Here is a 19,190-nt window from a genome sequence, read left to right as displayed (position 1 = left end):
TTGCTGCATTATCTTTCCTGGGACCAATGTGGTGAATCAATTTCATGTTCTGGCCTATTTTTGTAAACTTACTCGGAATTCTTTTTATTCCAGTCAACACAGCTGTTACCTAATATAATTTTCCCATAAGGCACTATTTTAACTAACAAAGTTATTGACTTTTGGAAATATATCTTTTCTGGTGTCTCTTTTCTTTAGTGATTCACAAATAAGTAGGTGTCCTATTTCATTATCAAAACAGAATTAAGCAGTGGTCTTGGCTGACATGAAGGTGTTCTGTACAGTTTGCTTATCAGCCAATGATGTAGTGATCAAAATGTGCAGTACTTGTGCGTTATGTGGATTTTAAATTTTTTCATGATGCATTATGTCAAATCTACCACTGTATGATTGGAAATTAAGATTTTATATAGTAATTTTTCTTCAAATAAATCTCTCCTATAAATAATAAAAAAATCAGTAAGACGGTAAAAAAATCAGTTAATGTCATCCATAGGTTCTGGGACTTTAGGTGAAACGATGTACGATGAAGCCAGTTTTTGCCGTAGGCTAATTAATATGATGAGAGTTAAGCTGAGGCATCGCATCACCATTATGAAATGGCTTGGAAGTAGACAACGCTGTTCAAGGGCCTGCCGTGCCTTCCTTGGAACCAGTGAGAAACAGCAGTCCTTTCCTCCAATTTCCTAGCAAACCTCCCACCCTGCATGCTGTTTATTGAAAACTTCAGCAATGTTTCTGTGCCTCTTCCAGCAGAATTTGCTGACAAAATCAGGCATTTTGTTTTGGAGCTATATTGTTTTCCATGCATTATTTCAGCTATTTTTACATCAGTAAGAATGAGTGATTTTCTAATGGTATACGACTTTTTTTGGGGGGGGGGACAGGTCTTAAGCAATTAAGTAAAGTTCCAGATAGGTTCTTAAGTATTCAGTTTAGTACAGTTCTGAACTAAATTTAGTACTGTATAATTTTGAACATTACCCAAACATTTAAAACTATTTGTGTTCATGTTGTGAAAGGTTAGATTTTGAACATCTTGCTAATGATGACAGCCTCAAGCCATCCTGAAGTATGATCTCAAGGCACGGTCTAGGGTTATGGGTGAGCTTTCTCTTTAATGAGAGAGGCTGGGAGTTTATATTTCCCATTGTCTTTTCATAACTTCGAATTTTATTTTTTTGTCTTCTTGTCAATCTGAATAAATTGTCATCGTCTGACCTCATAATGTGTCCATACACATACCAGTGGTAAGAAGAGGGTCAGCACAGCCACTTTCTCATGGCTTTATTATATCATCAATATAATCAATGTGTATCAGTTAATTATGTTGCATAGATAGAATTAACACTTACCAAATAAAAAATAAAGTTCCTGAGGGATAAAAAGAATTGACACTATTGTATTAATAATATATTAAGTATCTACTATATGTGATTATAAATACATTAATATATAATTAATATCTAACAATATACATATAACATTTGAAATATAATATATAAATAATATCTAATTAATATAATTAATACAATAATATGTTGATCCCTTCCCCCCCCCTCAAGAATTTTAGTTTATCCATCTCTTTGGTAAAAGCTAATTTAGTTAAAATGAAAGAATTTCATCCATAAACCTACTTCACTGAGTGAGGCAACACGAAATAAGTAAAAAATGAATTACCGATCGGGGGACATGGTGGATGGCCCCGTCCTCTGTCAGGACACGTTGTGTGCCGCACAGGACACGGGGCGCTCTGACATACAGAGTGAGGGTACTAGTGGCCATCCCTAACTAGACTATTAGTCAAGCTGAATTTCTTCATTCTTCCCCCTTACCCCATGGATCTTCTTGGGCTTCCTGCTTGGACAACACACTTTCTAGAGCATAAACCATTTCTGTCGACCGCCATCCACGTCCTCTCCGCTGCTCTGCTGGCTCAGACAGGACTTCACAGAGATCGACAGCCGCACTGCGTAACACTTTTGTGGCAGAGAAAGACCCCAAGACTCGCCATACAATTCGACAGGGACCTGCTCTTCCCAGACCTTGAATTTTTAAGGAGGACACTACCTCCCTTGCCCCCATAATAGCTCAGGCCTCCTTCAGGGACATTTGTGAAAATAGATCTGTGATCCCAAAGTCCAAAAGTTTCTTAATGAATCCCAGCCCAGGTTAAGTGGAATAACCTGCAAATCCAGCCGAAAGGGCTGAGCAAATGTAGACGCCAGGGATGAAAACAGCCCACCCCCCTCTCTTCCTTCAAGCCCCGAAAGGCAATGCTTGAATTTAAGTCCAAAGACATTGTAAATGACAGAACCATCCTTTGGTGGAGAAAGAGCCCTGAACAAGGTAGATGCAGGATCAGTCAGCTATTAGTCATCAATGGCCCTGCATCCAGGCTTCTGTGGCTGGGAGAGGCAAAGAACCCGGAGATCCACATTTTAGAGTATTGCTCTGTATACAGGGTCCGGCAAAAGTAACGCCTGCTTGAGTGTGGTTGGCAGGGTAACAATATGGGTATAATTAATTGTAGTTTTAATTTGAACATTTCACCTAAAATGTCATACGGTTTGCTTGAGTATGATACTGTTATGTTACAGAATTACATGCTTATGACTGTGTAGTAAAAGATTTTGTAATGAAAAGGGGCGTTATTTGTACCGGACCCGGCGTGCCAACATTGGCGAGCCCTGTCATCCAAAAAGCCCCCACCAGTCACCTCCCCGTTGCCATTTCACACCTAGTGTAACTGACACACACACACCCTCAAACACCTTTGGGGAAGATCACACTTCAGGGAAGAGTCCCATGAAGAAATCTGTATCTGTGTAAAGCCTATGTTTTATTATGAATTACATGAAAGATGTATGCATATATACATACTTGTGTCCTGAAAATAACAGATTTTATTCCCCTGCAGAAGGAGGCAGCTACCCGTGATCAAACACCACAAGACAGGAATTCAGGTCTTTTAACCCCCAGGCATGGCCAACAGGTTGATTAGGGGCAGTGATGCCAGGCCGTGTGGCCATCTGCCTCCGCTACGGGGAACAGGCAGGGGCAAGGGCGGAAGCTTGGAGCCCAGTGACCTTTTGGAAAAGAAAACTTCAAGAGTCATTAGAGGGCATCTGGTGCTCAAAACAAGAGAATAAGAATCCACAGCACCTAATTTAACACTGGACATAAAAAAAATTTGAGGTAGACGTCAAGATTTCTGAAAATGGCCTGGGAGTGAAGGGTATGAAGTCAGGCCTGTAACACTATAATCGCACTAAGTTTTTATCTTTTTCCTTTTCATGGTTTATAATTACAATGACAACAGTTCCCTAAAGCGGTGTGAAAAGTTTCAAGCGAGTGTCTTAAGTGGGATATTTGGGTTTTCCATCCCGCACGCTGGTCAGTCACCAGTGGTGTGGATCGGGGTTGGGGGGAGAGGGCCGAGGGGAGGCAGGTCACTGGGGTGAAATTAAAGGGCATCTGCAGATGGCGCACTACAACCTCAACGCAGTTTAAGTCCTGGAAAGTGGCTCCTGTTATGGAATCTCTTCTCTCGTGAGAACGCGTGGACGCTGCAAGGCGACTCTGGAAGCGGCCAGCTGCCCGTGAGGGTGTGTCAGAGTTGCCAGGCCTCTGAAAGAATGCACCCCCTTGGCCGGCGTGGTGTTTGACATCGTCTGGCCACTCACGCTTTCTGGAGGCTTCCTGGTTCAGAGGCTTAGTTGGACTGGGCGAGGAGGGACTTCCCTCCAACACCCAACACGGAGACCTCAGCACTGGGGGTCTATCAGGTCAGCTACTCATCTGCCTGCAGGGCACCTGAAGGCTGTGCGTGTCAGGAGGGGATGCAACGGGGGGGCACGGGGATGGGGCACTTCCTGGGGGCAGCGCGAGGACACCAGCACCCAGAGGCAGGGATGGTGTCCGAGATACTCTCTACTCAGAGGCTCCGGTGTTGCCATTCTAGGACGGCTCTGAAGGCCAAAACCATGATCCTAACAGCGCAGTTGAAAAACCCACACAGCCTAATGAATGATGAACCTGACCAAAACGCCCAGCACTTTCTCGCACTGTGCTCAGCTGACTTCAACCACAAGATGGCAGGCGTGGGCGGGAGATCGCCCGGGGCCCAGCCCAGGACGCCTCTGGAGAGCAGAGCAGAGAGCAAGCTCCCACCGCCCAGGTCAAGCACCATCACACTTTTAGCTGCGACAAGTTACACCCTTATCGAGGAGACAGGTTCTCAGTGGCTCTACCATCCACTTAAGGATGGGGATAGAAAAATATGTAGAGAATATGTAGAAAATCTTGACTTTCTATTTGTTTTTACTGTGAACAGTAAGTTGTTTAAAAAAAACCCCAAACTATCCTAATTTCATTGGTTTCTCTTTGCAGTGTTGAAGAGAAAGTTTGAAAGTTTTGAGTTGGAGGCCCTGAATTCTAGTCCTTACTCTTCTCTTCAGAAGATAACTTGACCCCAGGAAACTACCTGCTGGAGCCTCAGTTTCCTCCTCAGGACAACGAGAAAACAGGAGCCTGGGATGCGCCCGGGGTACCGCCCAGAACCCAAGTCATGACATGAAACAGCACGTGGCAGCAGCAGGCCGAGAAGGATGAAGTGGGCACAGAGATGCTTCATTTACACGGCGTCCTCGGGGAACCGGCTGTTCCACGTGACAGGTTTTCCAGATAACTGAATTTTAAATGTTGAAACTTGTTTTCCTTTTTAACCTTCTATAATGGAAGTCTTTCTACAGTGTAGGACGTGTTTCTCTAGCTTCTTAAACAGCAAGTGGAACATAATTTAACCCGGTGCGAGCATCTCCAGGTCATCGTGGTGGCCGCTTCTCCCCACAGGTGCAGTCCTGAAGGGGGCGCCGGCACCTCGGGCACCCTCAGACAGGCAGGGCCTCGTGCGGGATGGCCCCAGAGACCGTGCTGTGGAGCTATAATTGGTAATTCTTCCTTTCTTCGATCTGTACTGCTACCTGCCATCATTTCTCCAAGTAACACCTTCCAGAAGCTTCTTGACACTCTGTTTAAAATCTGCTATAACCTAGAGAGAAGTCAAGGTTGCCATGGGTAACCGGAGTCTGAGCTTGCAACAACCCTAAATTTAATTTTACACACAATTTAAAGGCAGTGGGTACTGTGCTAAAGGTTACTCCTGGCCTGGGCTGATCTTCAGCTAATCTGCCCAAGATGGGAGGCTTCTGGGTGGCTAATCGCCCTGAGCCCCAGGCCCTCTGACCAGCCCAGTGCCCTGTCCTTGCACGTGCCAGCCTTCTTCCCAATTGGCTGGTGCCCACGCCATACTGGTTGCTCAAGATTGGAATATCACACTGGCTTCTGGATTGAAGATTATTCTCTTTTCTGCTGACGGAATTGCCAGAGTTGGAGGCTCTTCTCTGACCCTCATACTGAAAGCCATTTCCTCTGCTGCAGGCTGAGCCCTGGGTTCAGGTCATCTAAGCCAACCAGGTGGGGTGTTAATAGCTACCTTTGATGGAATAGCACGCGTGTGCCAGATGCATATTCAGTACATTATATAAATCATCTTATCTCATCCACTAATGGACCCTGTTGGGGAAACAGCCTCAGCCTCCTGTGGCTGAGGAACTTGCCCTGTCACACGGCCAATAAGCGGGTCTGGAAACCAGACCCACCTCTCTGAGGCGTGTTCTTTGCACTATGTCCTGCTCAAGTTTATTAACGTACAAGAAAGTCCAGTCAAGGGTCACATCCTGAAAAATATATTTTAAGTGAAACACGGGCCCTTTTATTTTTCAGAAAAGGCTACTTGTTTTTGGTGTGTGGGTTGCGTTTTAATTAATTCCACATTGAGTTACCAATTTGGAACAATCTGTCCTCCGGGAACAGATCTGGTTTACTTATAGAAAGCTAGCGGAGGGAGGGACAGACTGTGGTTATAAAGTATTTGGAGGAACTAATCGAAAAAAGCTTTCCCAGTTCTCCCTGCACCAAACAGAATAGAACATTCCAGAAAGTCTCATCTTCCCAGAGTAGGTGGGATAGAGCTCACAAGCAAACACTCAGCTAGGCCTGCAAAATGGAGCATGTGACATCAGACACAACTACAATCCCTCTCATCCCAAAAAGTCCTCTAGAAGTTCACTCCAGGGCGATGCTGTCACCACTCAGGACAACGAGGGGCCGTCGGAGCCACGGGGGAAGCCCAGAGGCAGGCTGCGGACCTCGGGAGCCTCAGCCAGCCAGCAGCCAGGAACAGGGCCTGGAACTGTGGGGCAGTCCCAGTTTTAGCTTTGGAACTAGTTCTGGGGTGCAGACGGATGTCAGACCCACGGCTGTGAACCCGGTCGTCTCCCCAGGGATACACTCTTCAAATGGACTCTCAGCTAATTTTTAAAATGAGCAAACCATGACCTCATCTTCCACATTTTGCACCTGCTCCTCCCACCGTGCGCACACACATGACTTTCAGTGTCCTCTTCCAAAAACATGCACAGAGCTCTACAGCTTCCATGGCAACTCTTGTCAGGGAGGAGCCCCAGAGAAAAGCTGACCAGCCATAGGTGGCGGGGTCGAAACATCACATGCATTAGTTTTCTAGGGCTGCCATAAAAGGACCACACATTGAATGGCTTAAACAACAGAAATTTATCATCTCTCAGTTCTGGAGGCTAAAAGTCCAAGATCCAGGTGTTGGCAGAGCCATGCTCCCTCTGAGGTGACAGGGAAAGACAAGCCCCGGGCCCCGGTCCCAGCTTCCAGTAGTTCCTGGGCTTGTGGCAAAATGACATGGCCTTCGCCTTGTATGCATGTCTTTGCTGTTTTTATAAGAACACTAGTCACATTGGCTCAGGGGCCCATCCTACTTCCATATGACCCCATCTCAGGTAATGGTATGTGCTACGGCCTTAATTCCAAATAAGGTCACATTCGGAGGTACCAGGGATTAGGCCTTCTGCCTATACATTTTGGGGCAACACAGTTCAACCCATAACGTCACCTAAGGCAGTTTTGAATTCAAAATCAAACTGAAGAGAAGGAACAGAATGATCTGCCCAAAAGACTGCCTCACGGTATAATCGCAAGTAATAGCATGGACGATTAATCATGTTGGCAGGGTGGGCGGGCAGCCGATGTGTGGACCCCTGAAATCTCTGCTTACGAGAGGGAATCGAGGAGACTGTTGGCCGTGGAGCAGAGAGGTACACTGGGTTCTCTGCAGAACCCTCGCTGCTCCTCACCACTTTTAGGACAAAACTCACCTGGGCATGTGTGAAAGTTCAGTGTCGAAGGAAACCGCCCACTCACCTGGCCCCGCTGACATCCACGCCGACCATCAGCTGCCCGTTCAGGGAGAGGATCTCGTCGCGCAGCCGCACCTTCCCGCTCTTCCCGGCCGGGCTGTTCTTCCTCAGCTCCGTCACCCAGATGCAGCCCACGTCCAGCACGGGGCCCTGGTGGGTCTTCCGCTTCTTGCCCCCCCTGCGCTTTTCTCCATAGTCTCCGAAAACAGGGATGTTCCCAAAACTGAGGCCCACAGTGTCTGTGTCCCCCAGCTCCTTGGAGAGGTACACAGTACAGATCTCCATCCCCGGGGGGCTGTGGTCGGGGCGGACCACACCCTCATCCACGGCGAAGTTCAGCTGGATGTACTCCTGCAGCTTCTGGATGGCCGCCTGGCACAGCCGCTGCTCCGGCCCATCCCCGCCCTCCCGCACGCTGTTCTCCAGCCACCGGCAGAGCAGGGGCAGGTGCAGCCCGGCATTGTCCTGGGTGATGGGCATGGTGCTCACTCCCGGACTCCAGCATCATGAGAAGACCTGCTCCTGGGGGCCGGGCCCCATGGGGCCCCACGTCCCTTGGGAACCCTGGCTGTCATCGGCTTTGCCTGTATTCATGTCCAGGCTTGCAGACGAGGGATGCCGGTGTGATGCGGGCCGTTGGCCTTGGCAGCAGGAGGCCAGGCCAGGCCTGGAGTGCTCAACGACAGAAGGGAGGAAGCGCCCAGCAAGGCTTTGCTCTGTTCACATCACAGCGGGGCCCGTGCAAATGACCCGGAAATGGTATATCCCTTCATCCGCCACAGCATGACCTGCTTGGATTCATTCACACCTGGAAGAGGAGAAAACAAAAAATCCCTTCTAGTCACAACAGTGAGCCTTCTGACATAGAACACACGGCCTCTTGTATTACAGAAGGGCAACGTTTGCTTTCTGGGCCAGAAGCCTAATGCCTCTACCCATTCCCCAGCGTGGCTCCCTCCACCCAGTATACACAGACACACACAGAGACAGAGAAATGGACACACATACACACACCCCCTTCCCTCCCATAGAAACCTCTGGAACACTGATCTTCTCCAGGAAGTTTCCCTGATTGACAGGTAAATGAGATGACTTTTGCCAGGTCAACCCCTATCAAGCCCACATCCAATCAGAAGACTACGTGACAAGACTCCTTAGAAAATCATAGAGGGGTCCGGACGTAGTTAAGACCTTACATTCCTGGGAAGTTGAAATCTATCTCCCTTTGCCTTGATCTGTCCAGCTGCATACACGAGAAGGCTCTCCGATCCAGAACTATGTTGTCACAGTGCTAAGAGGAGGAGGAGCCAGGCAACAGCACAGAGAGACTCATGCTCGGCCCAAGGACCCCACCAGCCCTGAGCTGAGCCGTGGGCTCCACCTGCCATCGTGCAGAGCCACAGGGAACGCTGTCCCTTGGCACCCACCGCTCTCAGGCTCCTCAGGCTCCTCTCTTCTTTTCCTTGGGAAAACTGTTAAAACCAAGCTACCCTTAGGCCAATCCAAAGCCCTCTCCTCCAGAGAAATGTCTCTCCAAGCTTCTGGGTGAGAGGGCTCGGCTGCTCCCTGACGTGTGCTTTAACGCGCGACTTGGAGCAGCGACGCGCTCACTGGCTGCAGGGTCAGCTGCCACAGGAGGCCAGTGCCGTCTTCCCCCACTGAATTTGGCACAATGCTTAGCCCGCCACTGTCCCCCGAGTGAAAGGCTAATTGAATTTCATTACCAGTTCGTCCTCTCCACCAAAGAAAATTTTCACCTCCATTCCCTGTCAGTGCAGAAAAATGACCCCTTTCACTCTTTTCTCTGAACTTCACTTTCCCCCAAAGTCAATATAAACTGGGCCATCGAAGATGGAAAACATTCTTCGCCTTCTCAGGAAATGATTTAACAAGAAATAATAATAAATGGGAGAGGTGTCAGAAGCCACGTCAATAATAAATAACCTTATTACTCAGTAACTGTAAAGAAACGTCTAGTATTGTAAGTTTTGATTTTCCGAAGAACTTGAGTGCCAGCTATTAATGGGTTCCAAATAAATCAGAAGCCTAGCAAACATCATCTACATAATCACATGCCTATTAAAAAGAAATGCAAAAGCAAAGAAAAGATAATCCATAAATGCACAAAAATAGAATGTTCCCTTTGGCCAAAATAAGTAACACCTCTCACTGAAAAGTAATGCCACACAGACATATTAAAATCTTATGAATAAATGAAAGCATTTTCCATCGGGCCTAGCAACCTCTCTGAGTCTCCTTTTCCTCATCTGTAAAATGAGAAAGTTAGGCTAAATGAACTCTAAGGCCCCTCCAACTCCATGGACAGACCCTAAAATACAGTGACCAAGTTGTATTCAGCAACATACTCCCTACCCTAGCACAGTGCCTATCACCTTGCATGCTCTCAATGACTTAAAACGATTTTTTAAAAGAGCCTTTAAATTTAAATTTTAAGGGTCTGTGATTCAAGGTATTAGTCTCAGCTCCAATGGTTCCATGCATATGAAAACAGTAAATATTTTGGACGAGATACTCTTTAAATAAATCTGATTGAAGAAAACCAAACTTCAGAGCAAAAGAGAATTTGTGTTCCTGAAGTCAACTTGTATTCATTCAATACATATTTATTGAATCTCAATTAAGAGCCAGACCTTGGCACTGGGAATATACTGTCAATAAGGCAAATTCCTTGTCCTGAAGGAATTCCTAGTCTAGTGGGGAGATACCTAAATAAATGGAAACTAGTGTGTATTACATCTATGGCAACTCTCTTAACAGAATGGACAAAGGTGCCTCCAGGCAGCCATGCTCATGTGATATAAGCCCCCAGCCCCTGGCGCGGGAGTCGGAGCTGGGCATCTCGTACAAGCTGGAACAGAGTTCTGTCCTGAGAAGTGAGTACTGGGGCCTAGAGAGCAAGAGTCTAGTCTCAAGTGTGTGGTGGTGAGAACTATTAACTTGTGATCTAGGGATTGTAGATGGCAATATTCTACTGGGTGTGTTAACCGAGGGGCAAAAAGCCATGGGGCCAAGAAAAAGAATTGTTCAGTAGAAGGAAGAGGGGCCAGGCTGGGGAAGAGTATGCTCTAGCTCCCCACAGCAACCCTGGCCTTGGCTTCAGCTCTCCTGGGTGGCGTGCCGTGCTGACCTCCTCTCGGTCTGAAAGACCATAGCTATCCTGAGAATAAATTATATTTTAAAAACTTACCTACTTAAAAAAAGAAAAATGATAAAAACTAAACTAAAAAAACACCTTTAAACAAAAATAAAGTTTACCTTGAGTGGTTTTCCATACTTTGCACCTCAAAAGTTGTCAGATGATGCACTGGAGGTGAGCAAAGACAATCGGCTCAGCTTGGAGCCGTTGTCCATCTGTGGACCAGACGGTTATGGCCGAGGGGATAGAGTCATGAGGCACCAATATGGCTGCCAGGGGTATATCCTCTGGCCCTGCATGTGGGGAGGGCAGGGACAGAGTTTTCAGAAGATGAAAAATTGTTTCAAGCTCACGGATACCCTCAAAGACAGTCTTGCTTTGATGTTCATAGGCAACACAACTTTTTAATTCCATACCTATAATTGCGAATTTTCCAGTAATACTTCCAGCTCCTTATTCTAGCAACTCTTTTTCCTGGGACTTTCTGTAAAAAAGGGAGGTAGAGGTATTCCCATCCATCTCAAAAACTGGAGATGACTCAGGTTTTAGAAAAGATACACACTTTAGCAATACTATGGAAAGCATGGTCCTTCCACGACATCCATTGAAACGTTCCAGTGACCACAGGGTTGACCCAGAGAAGATACAGAAGAACAGAGACCTGCAAATGGTTACAAACACCAACATCCCTGTTTGCCTGATCCCACAAAGGCCTAAAACCTTCTCATCCTGAAGATCAATCCACATCAACTGTGAGCAGAATTTGTGGACGTGAAGGTCCACTGCATGGTCCAATTCGCTTCTCTCTATCGTATATAATTTTCTAGTTAGCGCCTCATTTCAAGCAAATAGCCAAGATAATTTAATTTAATTTTGAGTAGCCTGAAGCTGACAGCCTTAGCATTCAAAATAAATGCTTCTGTTACTGAGGTAATTTATCAATACTGTGTTGAGCATCTACCAACTTCCTTGGATCCCCTTTGAACGAACTCACGCATTCACAACAGGGTGATGTCACTCACAATGGGGTGAAAACTAGTTCGAGGGTGGGCGGCCATAAAAGTCTTAGATACTATAAAGGCTGGTCCCCCCTGCCACAAAGCTAAATCATATCTGAAAAAACAAATCTTACTCCTTAGTATTTAATTTCTGTGTTTGAGAATTAAATTAAATTTAATTTTAAAGCTAATAAAATTTAAATAAATTAAATTTTTCCTCCAGGATGAGAAGGGGACAAGAGTGGAAAAGACTGAGGAACTCTGAGCTAAGTGAAGCCAATCGCCTGCCCAAAGGCACGGGCCCGGAGTCTTCGGAAATCCAGAGGCTAAGCCCCGGACCTGACCTTGCCTCAAAGCCAGATTCACGGCAGGCCCTCTTGTGCAAGCTTCCCTCTTGCAAACTGTCCTGGGTTCTCGTCGTCCTCCTCTTCTGACCTCCGCTACGTTCCAACTTCCTAAACCTTCACCTCGTTTTCCTACCTTCTGGGTTGGGCTCCCCTCTTGACTTTTAGAAAACGCTCACATTTTAAAAGAAAAACAACGTTGATTAGGTATCTACTAGTCATTCATTCAACAGATGTTCATTGAGTGCCTATCACGTGTTGGGGCCTGAACAAAACAGACAGGAAATAATGGCAAGTTAGTCAACTTAAAATACTACAATGTCAGAGGCTAATTAGTACCATGCGGAGGACTGCGGTCTGTCAGAGGCTAGTGAGTGATGCGGGGGTGGGGGGATTCGGAAAGGCTCCTCTGAAAAAGACTTGAATAAAGTGAGAGGCTGAGGAGAGAGTGCATCTGTGGGAAGGCTGTACTCAGACAGCAGGCGCAGACTCCGAGGTGAGAGCCTGTGAGGATGCCTGAGGAAGAGAGACCCCTGCTGAGCTGCATGCTTCCCCACGGTCTTATTCTCTCCCCCAACCCTCACACCCACCTTAGAAAACAAGGGCATCTGACCCCATCTCACCAACATCGGCAGGCTGTCAATTGGCAGCTGTTACTGAGTTCCTACTTTGATTTGGGGGCACAAAAACAACAATGAAAAAAGAAAAACAACAGAGCATGTTTCTGCCAAAGAATGAAATGCACACAGGAGTTCATACAATGAACTCCTACCATGGGACTCCAGGTGTTACAGACAAACCCACAACGGACTGAGAAACTGCGAATATGAATGCTCGTGAATGACTCGTTTAGGTTGGCTTATGTTTTGGAAGAGCAAGGTACGGGCTAATTTTGTTTTGTTTTGTTTTGTTTTGTTTTAAGAGTATAAATAAAAGTTCCTTGTACAAAATTAAGGCCTTCCTATTTCATAGTTCACTAAGGCTAAAGAAAGACTAGGTCATTTTTAAAAACCTACACAAAAATTCCACTTTCACTTCCTCCCACCCCCAGCTATTACAATGGCCGGACCAAATGTTATCAAAACAAATACTATAAATAACACCAAGTCCTTTCAAGATGACACCCCAAATGTCATTTCTTGGTAGAGGTGATCTTCATTGCATGGGACGGTGTGAACTTCAACTCCTGCAAAGTGTCCCTGGCCTGTCCATTATTTTCAGATTCAACAAAGGCAACGTCATGCCTTCCAGGTACTACACGTACTTCCTTGAAACTAGGGAACAGATTAAACAGCACAGAAAACATCCTCTCGTTAGTCTCTTCTGGTACATTATTAAGGACCAAAGCGTAGCTTGCAGGGCACTCAGGGACCCAGGGGCTCGGTGTAGCATTTCCCTGGGTCACAGTGGGCTTGGGCGTTCCCTGCGCAGGTTTGTCTATGAGCGGCCATTGCTGTCTGTTCCGCAGTTTTGGCTTTTTTCTTTTCTTTGTCAGCAAAGGTGCCACACTATTTAGATGTTATGTCAGAATCTGTTTTTGAATACTGGATTCACATTGGTTTACCATAAAATGGATATCTTTGTGGGTAACTGTGGATGAACCCATTTCTTTCAATATAACGAAGGCTTGCCCCTCATTTTCATGGTCTTTAAAGCCACAATATCTACCACATGGCCAAACCGAGAATATGGAGCATATAGGGACCTCTTCAATGTCTTTTTTTAATCTTGTCATTCATATTGTTGGTGTTGTATGGTTTGGTCTGATATCCATCTTTTGGCTTAAACTGTTCAAGCTGGCACGGTGTCTTGTAAGAACTGAAGGCTGGAAAAGGAGCAGCTACTGGCCAATTTTTAATTCTCCACTTGGCTGACTCTAGACTAACTGGATGGCTGTGCATCTGAGACAGAAGAAGAGTCAGACCCAGCCTTTATTTCATGCAACAAGGGCTGACGGTGCCAGGCCCTGCACGGGGCTGAGGAAGGAATGCGGGGGAGCCCGTGGGGGCTGCGGGGAAAGAGCATGGAACAAAGTGCGTGAAGGGTGATGAAGCCGCCCATTTGGGGGCACACGTCGGATTCTGGAAAGTGCGGCTTTCCAAGGTCTATGCTGGGGTGTTAGGGGATGAGAGAGGCGCTCCCATGTAAATTCTAGAAGGTGGGGACCTAGAAGGAACCTCAGGGATTGCCGCTTCCAGCCTCCTACATTACAGATGAGAGAAATGCACATCAAGACAGGACAAGGGTCCTTCACTCTCCGGGTCTGATGATCCTTGAAGGGCAGGGAAAAATAAAACACTGAATGAAATGAAAAGAGATGACCTGACAGCTACTTTTAAAATCTAGTACTTGAAGATCCTGTATATCCTAAAACATGGACTGTTTATCAAAATAACAGAAAAATGAAAATGAGTAGAAGTTTCGTGAAACATGATGACTGCTTTTTTCTTCAGATGAGTGCAGGAAAAAGAGCTGGAGACCAGAAAACCAAAATGAATATTATGAATTATTTCTGTTCCCCACCTAATTGTAAACCCTATTTGCTGTGGCTTCAGACACCGGAACAAGTTTGCGTGTCTGCAGTTCAGGATTGTTTACGCAGGATCTGGCCAGTTCTGGGCGAATGCTACTTCTGGAGTTTAGGTATCTCCGTTCTAAACCAGTATAATGACTGGGGCAAGAGGGCATTTTACTTGTGAGTTGGCAACTCGATGCTTCGGAATAGCTGCTGTCCACCCGGTGGGGGATTAGCTGAGACAATCACAGCTTCCGTGTCAGCAGCAGGACGGCCCTGAGGCCACGGTGGTGCCCATTTTAATGGGACCTTCCTGTCGCTTTGTACGGATGGGGCAGCCAGGATGCCACCAACCTGTCATCCACAACCCCACGGATCATGTCATCAACATATAGGATGCATTACAGTAAGTTCTTCAACGACACTGGAGTGAGTTTTAAAAAATAGTTATTTCACAATATTTTACAATTATTCCTTTCAGAACAATTGTGTTCTTTAGATGCCTCTGGTAGTTTAGGCTTTTGGGTAAATAATCTACTTACTATATTTGAATCCTCAGCATGTAACTGCAGAGGCTCTGACCTCATCTTAATTAACAATGACTCAGGTATTTATAATAGCCAGTAACACACTCTGCTGTTAGTTAACTGCAGGGCCTCGGGCAAGTCATTTAGCATCCTTTTTGTTTTCTTAAATTATCACTTAAGAATATGTTCATTGATTTGAGAGAGAGAGAGGAAAGGAAACAGAGAGAGAAACTTCAATGTGAGAAACACTGATGAGTTGCCTCCCATATGTGCCCCAACCAGGGATTGAACCCACAACCTAGGTATGTGCTCTGATCAGCAATCGAACCCACAGCCTAGGCTGACCGGGAACTGAACCTGCAAATGTTTGGTGCACGGGATGACGCTCCAACCAACTGGGCCACTGGGCCAGGGCTTGTTTAGCATCTTTGAGACTCAGTTTCCTTATCTGCCAAATGAGGTGGTTTTACTAAGTTTCCTTCCAGGTCCAGCATTTTCCTGGACTTTGGAGCTGAGTTAGCACGTCCGGGATGGAGTCGCTAGCCTCATTAAGAAGCATATTCACAGCACATGGAAGTTACAAACTGCTGAAAAGATGGGCCAAACTGCTTTATCAGATTTTGAGTATATGCCAAGGCAAGGGAGGAAGGGGGCCTCTGGGGCGCTTTCATATTCACTGTGCTTATAACCGGAGTTCAGCTCTTCCAGAAGACAAGAAGAAATACATCCTACCAAATAAAAGCTCTTCAGAGGAGCAGAAAGAACCAAGGTCTCCAGAAGGGAGAACGAGCTTGCCTGGGAGGTGGGGCTCGATAGGAAATCTGGTGTTTCCATTGTGGCCCCGCAGATGCTCCAATTTGGCAAAGGCTCGAACTGTGCGGAGACCGGCCTCTGCTCCCTTCCCTCCCCCGCCCGACCGCTTGCAGGACCCAGGGCTGGAGCGCCTGGTGCAGAGAGTATCCTCAGAGGAAACCCAGAGATCACAGAGCACAAAGGTTCAGCCCGTGTGCGGCTCGGAGAAGCATCCCCTTTTCCCAGGCCTCGCTGTGGGAAAGGCCTCAGACAAGTCAAAGTCCAAGTCCATGAGAGAAAGAGAAAAAAGAATCCTCATCTGACCTCTTCCAGGCAGGAAATCTGAATCAAGGAGAAGGAAAGATGGTGAAAGAGCGTGAGACCTCGGTCCCCGCACCCTCAACGGCCCCCGCCGCTACTCGCGCTCCATCTTGGTTTTAAAAGGGGTGGGCGAGAAAGAAAGTAGAGAGAAAAATAAGATGAGATGGCACCGATGGAAAGGCGCTGGGCTGGAAATCATCAAATTGAGGTTGAAGTCTGGGCGGTGCCATGGGGACCCTGGGGAGAGGTCTGGAGATAGGAGGGGGATGGGCCCACCATCTTTGGGGATCCTGTGATTGCTGTGTCAATGTTGATGTGGGGGCCGGTGCATAGGTAAAAGATGTGGGCGAGGAGGGTCCCCGGTAGGTCAAGGAGATGCCACAAGGGGACCTGCGCTTGGTCGACTTCCCACCATCCATGCCTTCAGGCTCCCAGGCTCAGAGACAGGGGTTCTCTCTGCACCTTGAAAGAGCCCCCGCCTCTCGATTGTAGATAGACTGTTACCAGCAAGAAAGCTCATTCATTAGTTTTCCGTTGGAAATACCGTGGGCAGGGCCATCGCGTCGACCTGACCCATGCCTGTTCTTCCTGCCGGCAGGGCGCAGAGGAAGGCAAACTTCAGAACAAGGAGAACTGGGTGAGTCGGCTCAGGGGGACCCCCCCCCCCCCGCCACTAAGGCCCTCTCTCTGCCACTCCAGCCAGGGCTTGGCCAGGGAAATCGCCCACTTAACCAAGACTCCCCTCCACTCGGCCACACCTGAAAAGGCATCGCCAATATCTGGCTCCTGGAGGTTTTTCTCCCTGTTCTCTGTACTAACTCCCAGCCCTCTTTCTCCAAACTACATACCAGAACATCAGTAAGTGTTCATTCCTATTTACTGAATTACGGGCATGATCACATTCTATTCGTTTCTGTGGACAATTTCTTAACTTGGGTATTCCTGGGGCTGGCTATTCAACCATGTATGGTAGATTTCCTAGTTTCATTCTCAACATAGGAACTTGACTTCTGTGTTTCTAAATTCGGGGTTATGGGGAGGGGTCTCACTGTCACCCCCAAGGACCGAGGACACCTTCCAGATTTAACAAAACTACAGGGGACCATGCAGCAGACACTGACCTCCTGAGAGAGCAGGAGCAAGGTAGGACAGGAGGGACAGAACCAGAGTCACGAAGGGGAAAGCCAGCGGAGTCCCTGTTCTCTTTACCTTTCTTGGCCTGGGACGCTGCTGGGGAGCCATATGCTGCTGCGATTCCAGACAGCGGTAGCATTTCCCAGGGCTCTGTGGCCCTAGGGCAGCCCCCCTCACGGTGACACAGATGGGGGAACAGATTGAGAGGGGACCTGCGATTCCGCTGACAGAGCGCTAGGTGTCCACAGCATCACTCGGCAAAAGCTTGCTCCGGATTGGAAGCACGTTCTTATCCATTAGGCAAAGCCTCTTGCCAGGAAAATAAGAAACTGGAATTTAACATAAAAACCAAACCTTTACAGAGTTCTTTGTATTGGAGACAATGTAGGCACCGGGGCATGAATCTGTGGGGAGAAACGTAGCCATTTGGATCCATTATGGGTTTAAAGTTTTAGGACAGAAATCTAGTCTTCATGTGGCTAAGCCTACAGCGATAGGTGCTGCCAGAAACAGGTGTCCCCAGGCTCCCTGCTGATCTGGAGAATTACTGAGATGGACAGAAATGGCTATTACCTGCCACCCACCAAGTTCCACTGAAGTGTTGCCACAGGCTTGAAGCACCCTGGCCGGATGACTCCAGGTTCTGAATCACCCCCGCTGCGAAGCTGAGCACTTAGACTGCGCCAAGTCAGACCCTAAAGGATCCTGTGAAAGAACCGAGGACCTGTTCTCACCTTGAAATTGCAAGTCTCTTCGCCTGAGGAGGTGATTAAAAACTTGGCCTACCTCTCCATGCAATGCCCCTGCCCCCTGCCTGCCGGACGGCGGCTGGTCTTGGTCTCTCCTGCCAGTCTTGTCCCTCCCCCTGCTCGCCATGCCTCCCGCCCGGGTCCTTTCCCACGAGACTCACAACCAGGGGAGAAATGGAAAGAGAGCCGTCACTGCTTCTGGGCGTCCTGGGTGCACAAGATAAACACCGGTTAAGTCAACATGGAGTCCTCAGGGAGGAATAGCTCATTCATTCACTCGTTCATTCAACAAATATTTATAGAGTGCAATAAACAAAGTGACGGCTTTACCCTCAGGAACCTAGAATCTGAACCGGTCTTCCCAGGCTGAGCCAAGCCTCAGAATTGCTGGAGGCCATTCAGATAGTCGGCATTTTTAACCAGCCTTTCAGGGAACGTGATGTCACAGGGCCTCAGAAACTATTGGCTACGTAGAATGAGAGGTGCTGGGGGCTCCACGACCTGGAGTGGAGACCAGGAGAAGAAAGTCAGCTCTAACTTCCTACTGTTTCAGGAGGCCCCCCATTTTCCACCCTCGTAGGGTTGCTAGATTCATCAAGTAAGAATATATAGTGCCCAGTTAAATATAAATTTCAGATAAACAAGTACTGTTTTAGTATAAGTATGTCCCAAATATTGTAGCATGTCTTAGTATATATATGCCCCATGCAATATTTAGGATATATGCTTATACTAAAATGTTACTGTTGATCTGATATTTAAGTTTCATTATGTGTCCTGTATTTTATGTGGCAACCCTATACCTCCCCCATCTGAAATCGAAGCACTGAGAGCCTTTGGCCCGGGCGCCTTGTCTGCCCTTTGCGGAGCAATCCTGCCCAGCACCTCTGTCCCTGCCCCAACAGGCCCTCCACTGCCTCCTGCTTGCAACTGCCAGCCGCGGGCCAGGGGCACCCACGCTCTGCAGGCAGAGCGCGAACGAGCCCGTTGCAGGGCAACAGCTCACCGGCCCACTCGGAGCCGCTTCTCCTCCCGGCTCCCTGTCATCTCCGCCTCTGGTCTCTTGTGCCCAAATCCGCTACTCCCAGCCAAGCCGTCTTCCTTGAATGGCCCTGCTTGCCTGGACTCTGCAAATACTGGTCCCCGCTGGCCTCTTGTCCCACGTACTACAACCACATCCTTAGGATGAAAGGAGACAAGGAACAGAAAAACATTTGGCCTAAACACAAGAGGTACTCTACTAGGGACTGTCAAACCAGGATCCTAGGTCCGCAACCTTCTGTAGGTTTATTTAAAAAATAAAAAAAAAGTTCCTCTGATTTTATCAGTTTTATTTGTTTATTTTTCTGGGTAAGATTTTA

At 47.4% G+C, this 19,190-nt stretch overlaps 1 protein-coding gene and 1 pseudogene across 1 annotated transcript in view; both read right to left on the bottom strand.

The window, feature by feature from the left end:
- The window catches only part of PDZD2 (PDZ domain containing 2), a 203,250-nt gene extending 195,478 nt beyond the window's left edge, over positions 1 to 7,772 (bottom strand). Inside the window, exon 1 of the mRNA XM_054583993.1 lies at positions 7,297 to 7,772. Within this exon, the coding sequence (XP_054439968.1) occupies positions 7,297 to 7,772 (476 nt within the window). The remainder of the gene's footprint in view (positions 1 to 7,296) is intronic.
- Positions 7,773 to 12,923: 5,151 nt separating this feature from the next.
- On the bottom strand, positions 12,924 to 13,580 carry LOC129079042 (U2 small nuclear ribonucleoprotein B''-like; annotated as a pseudogene).
- Between the last annotated feature and the right edge of the window lie 5,610 nt (positions 13,581 to 19,190).

This window comes from Pteronotus mesoamericanus, unplaced genomic scaffold, assembly GCF_021234165.1.
Source record: "Pteronotus mesoamericanus isolate MK-2021 breed Mesoamerican mustached bat unplaced genomic scaffold, CSHL_Meso_final contig_75, whole genome shotgun sequence".
Taxonomy (NCBI): domain Eukaryota; kingdom Metazoa; phylum Chordata; class Mammalia; order Chiroptera; family Mormoopidae; genus Pteronotus; species Pteronotus mesoamericanus.
Note: the sequence above shows the minus strand (reverse complement) of the source record. Positions and strands in the feature narration are given on the sequence as shown.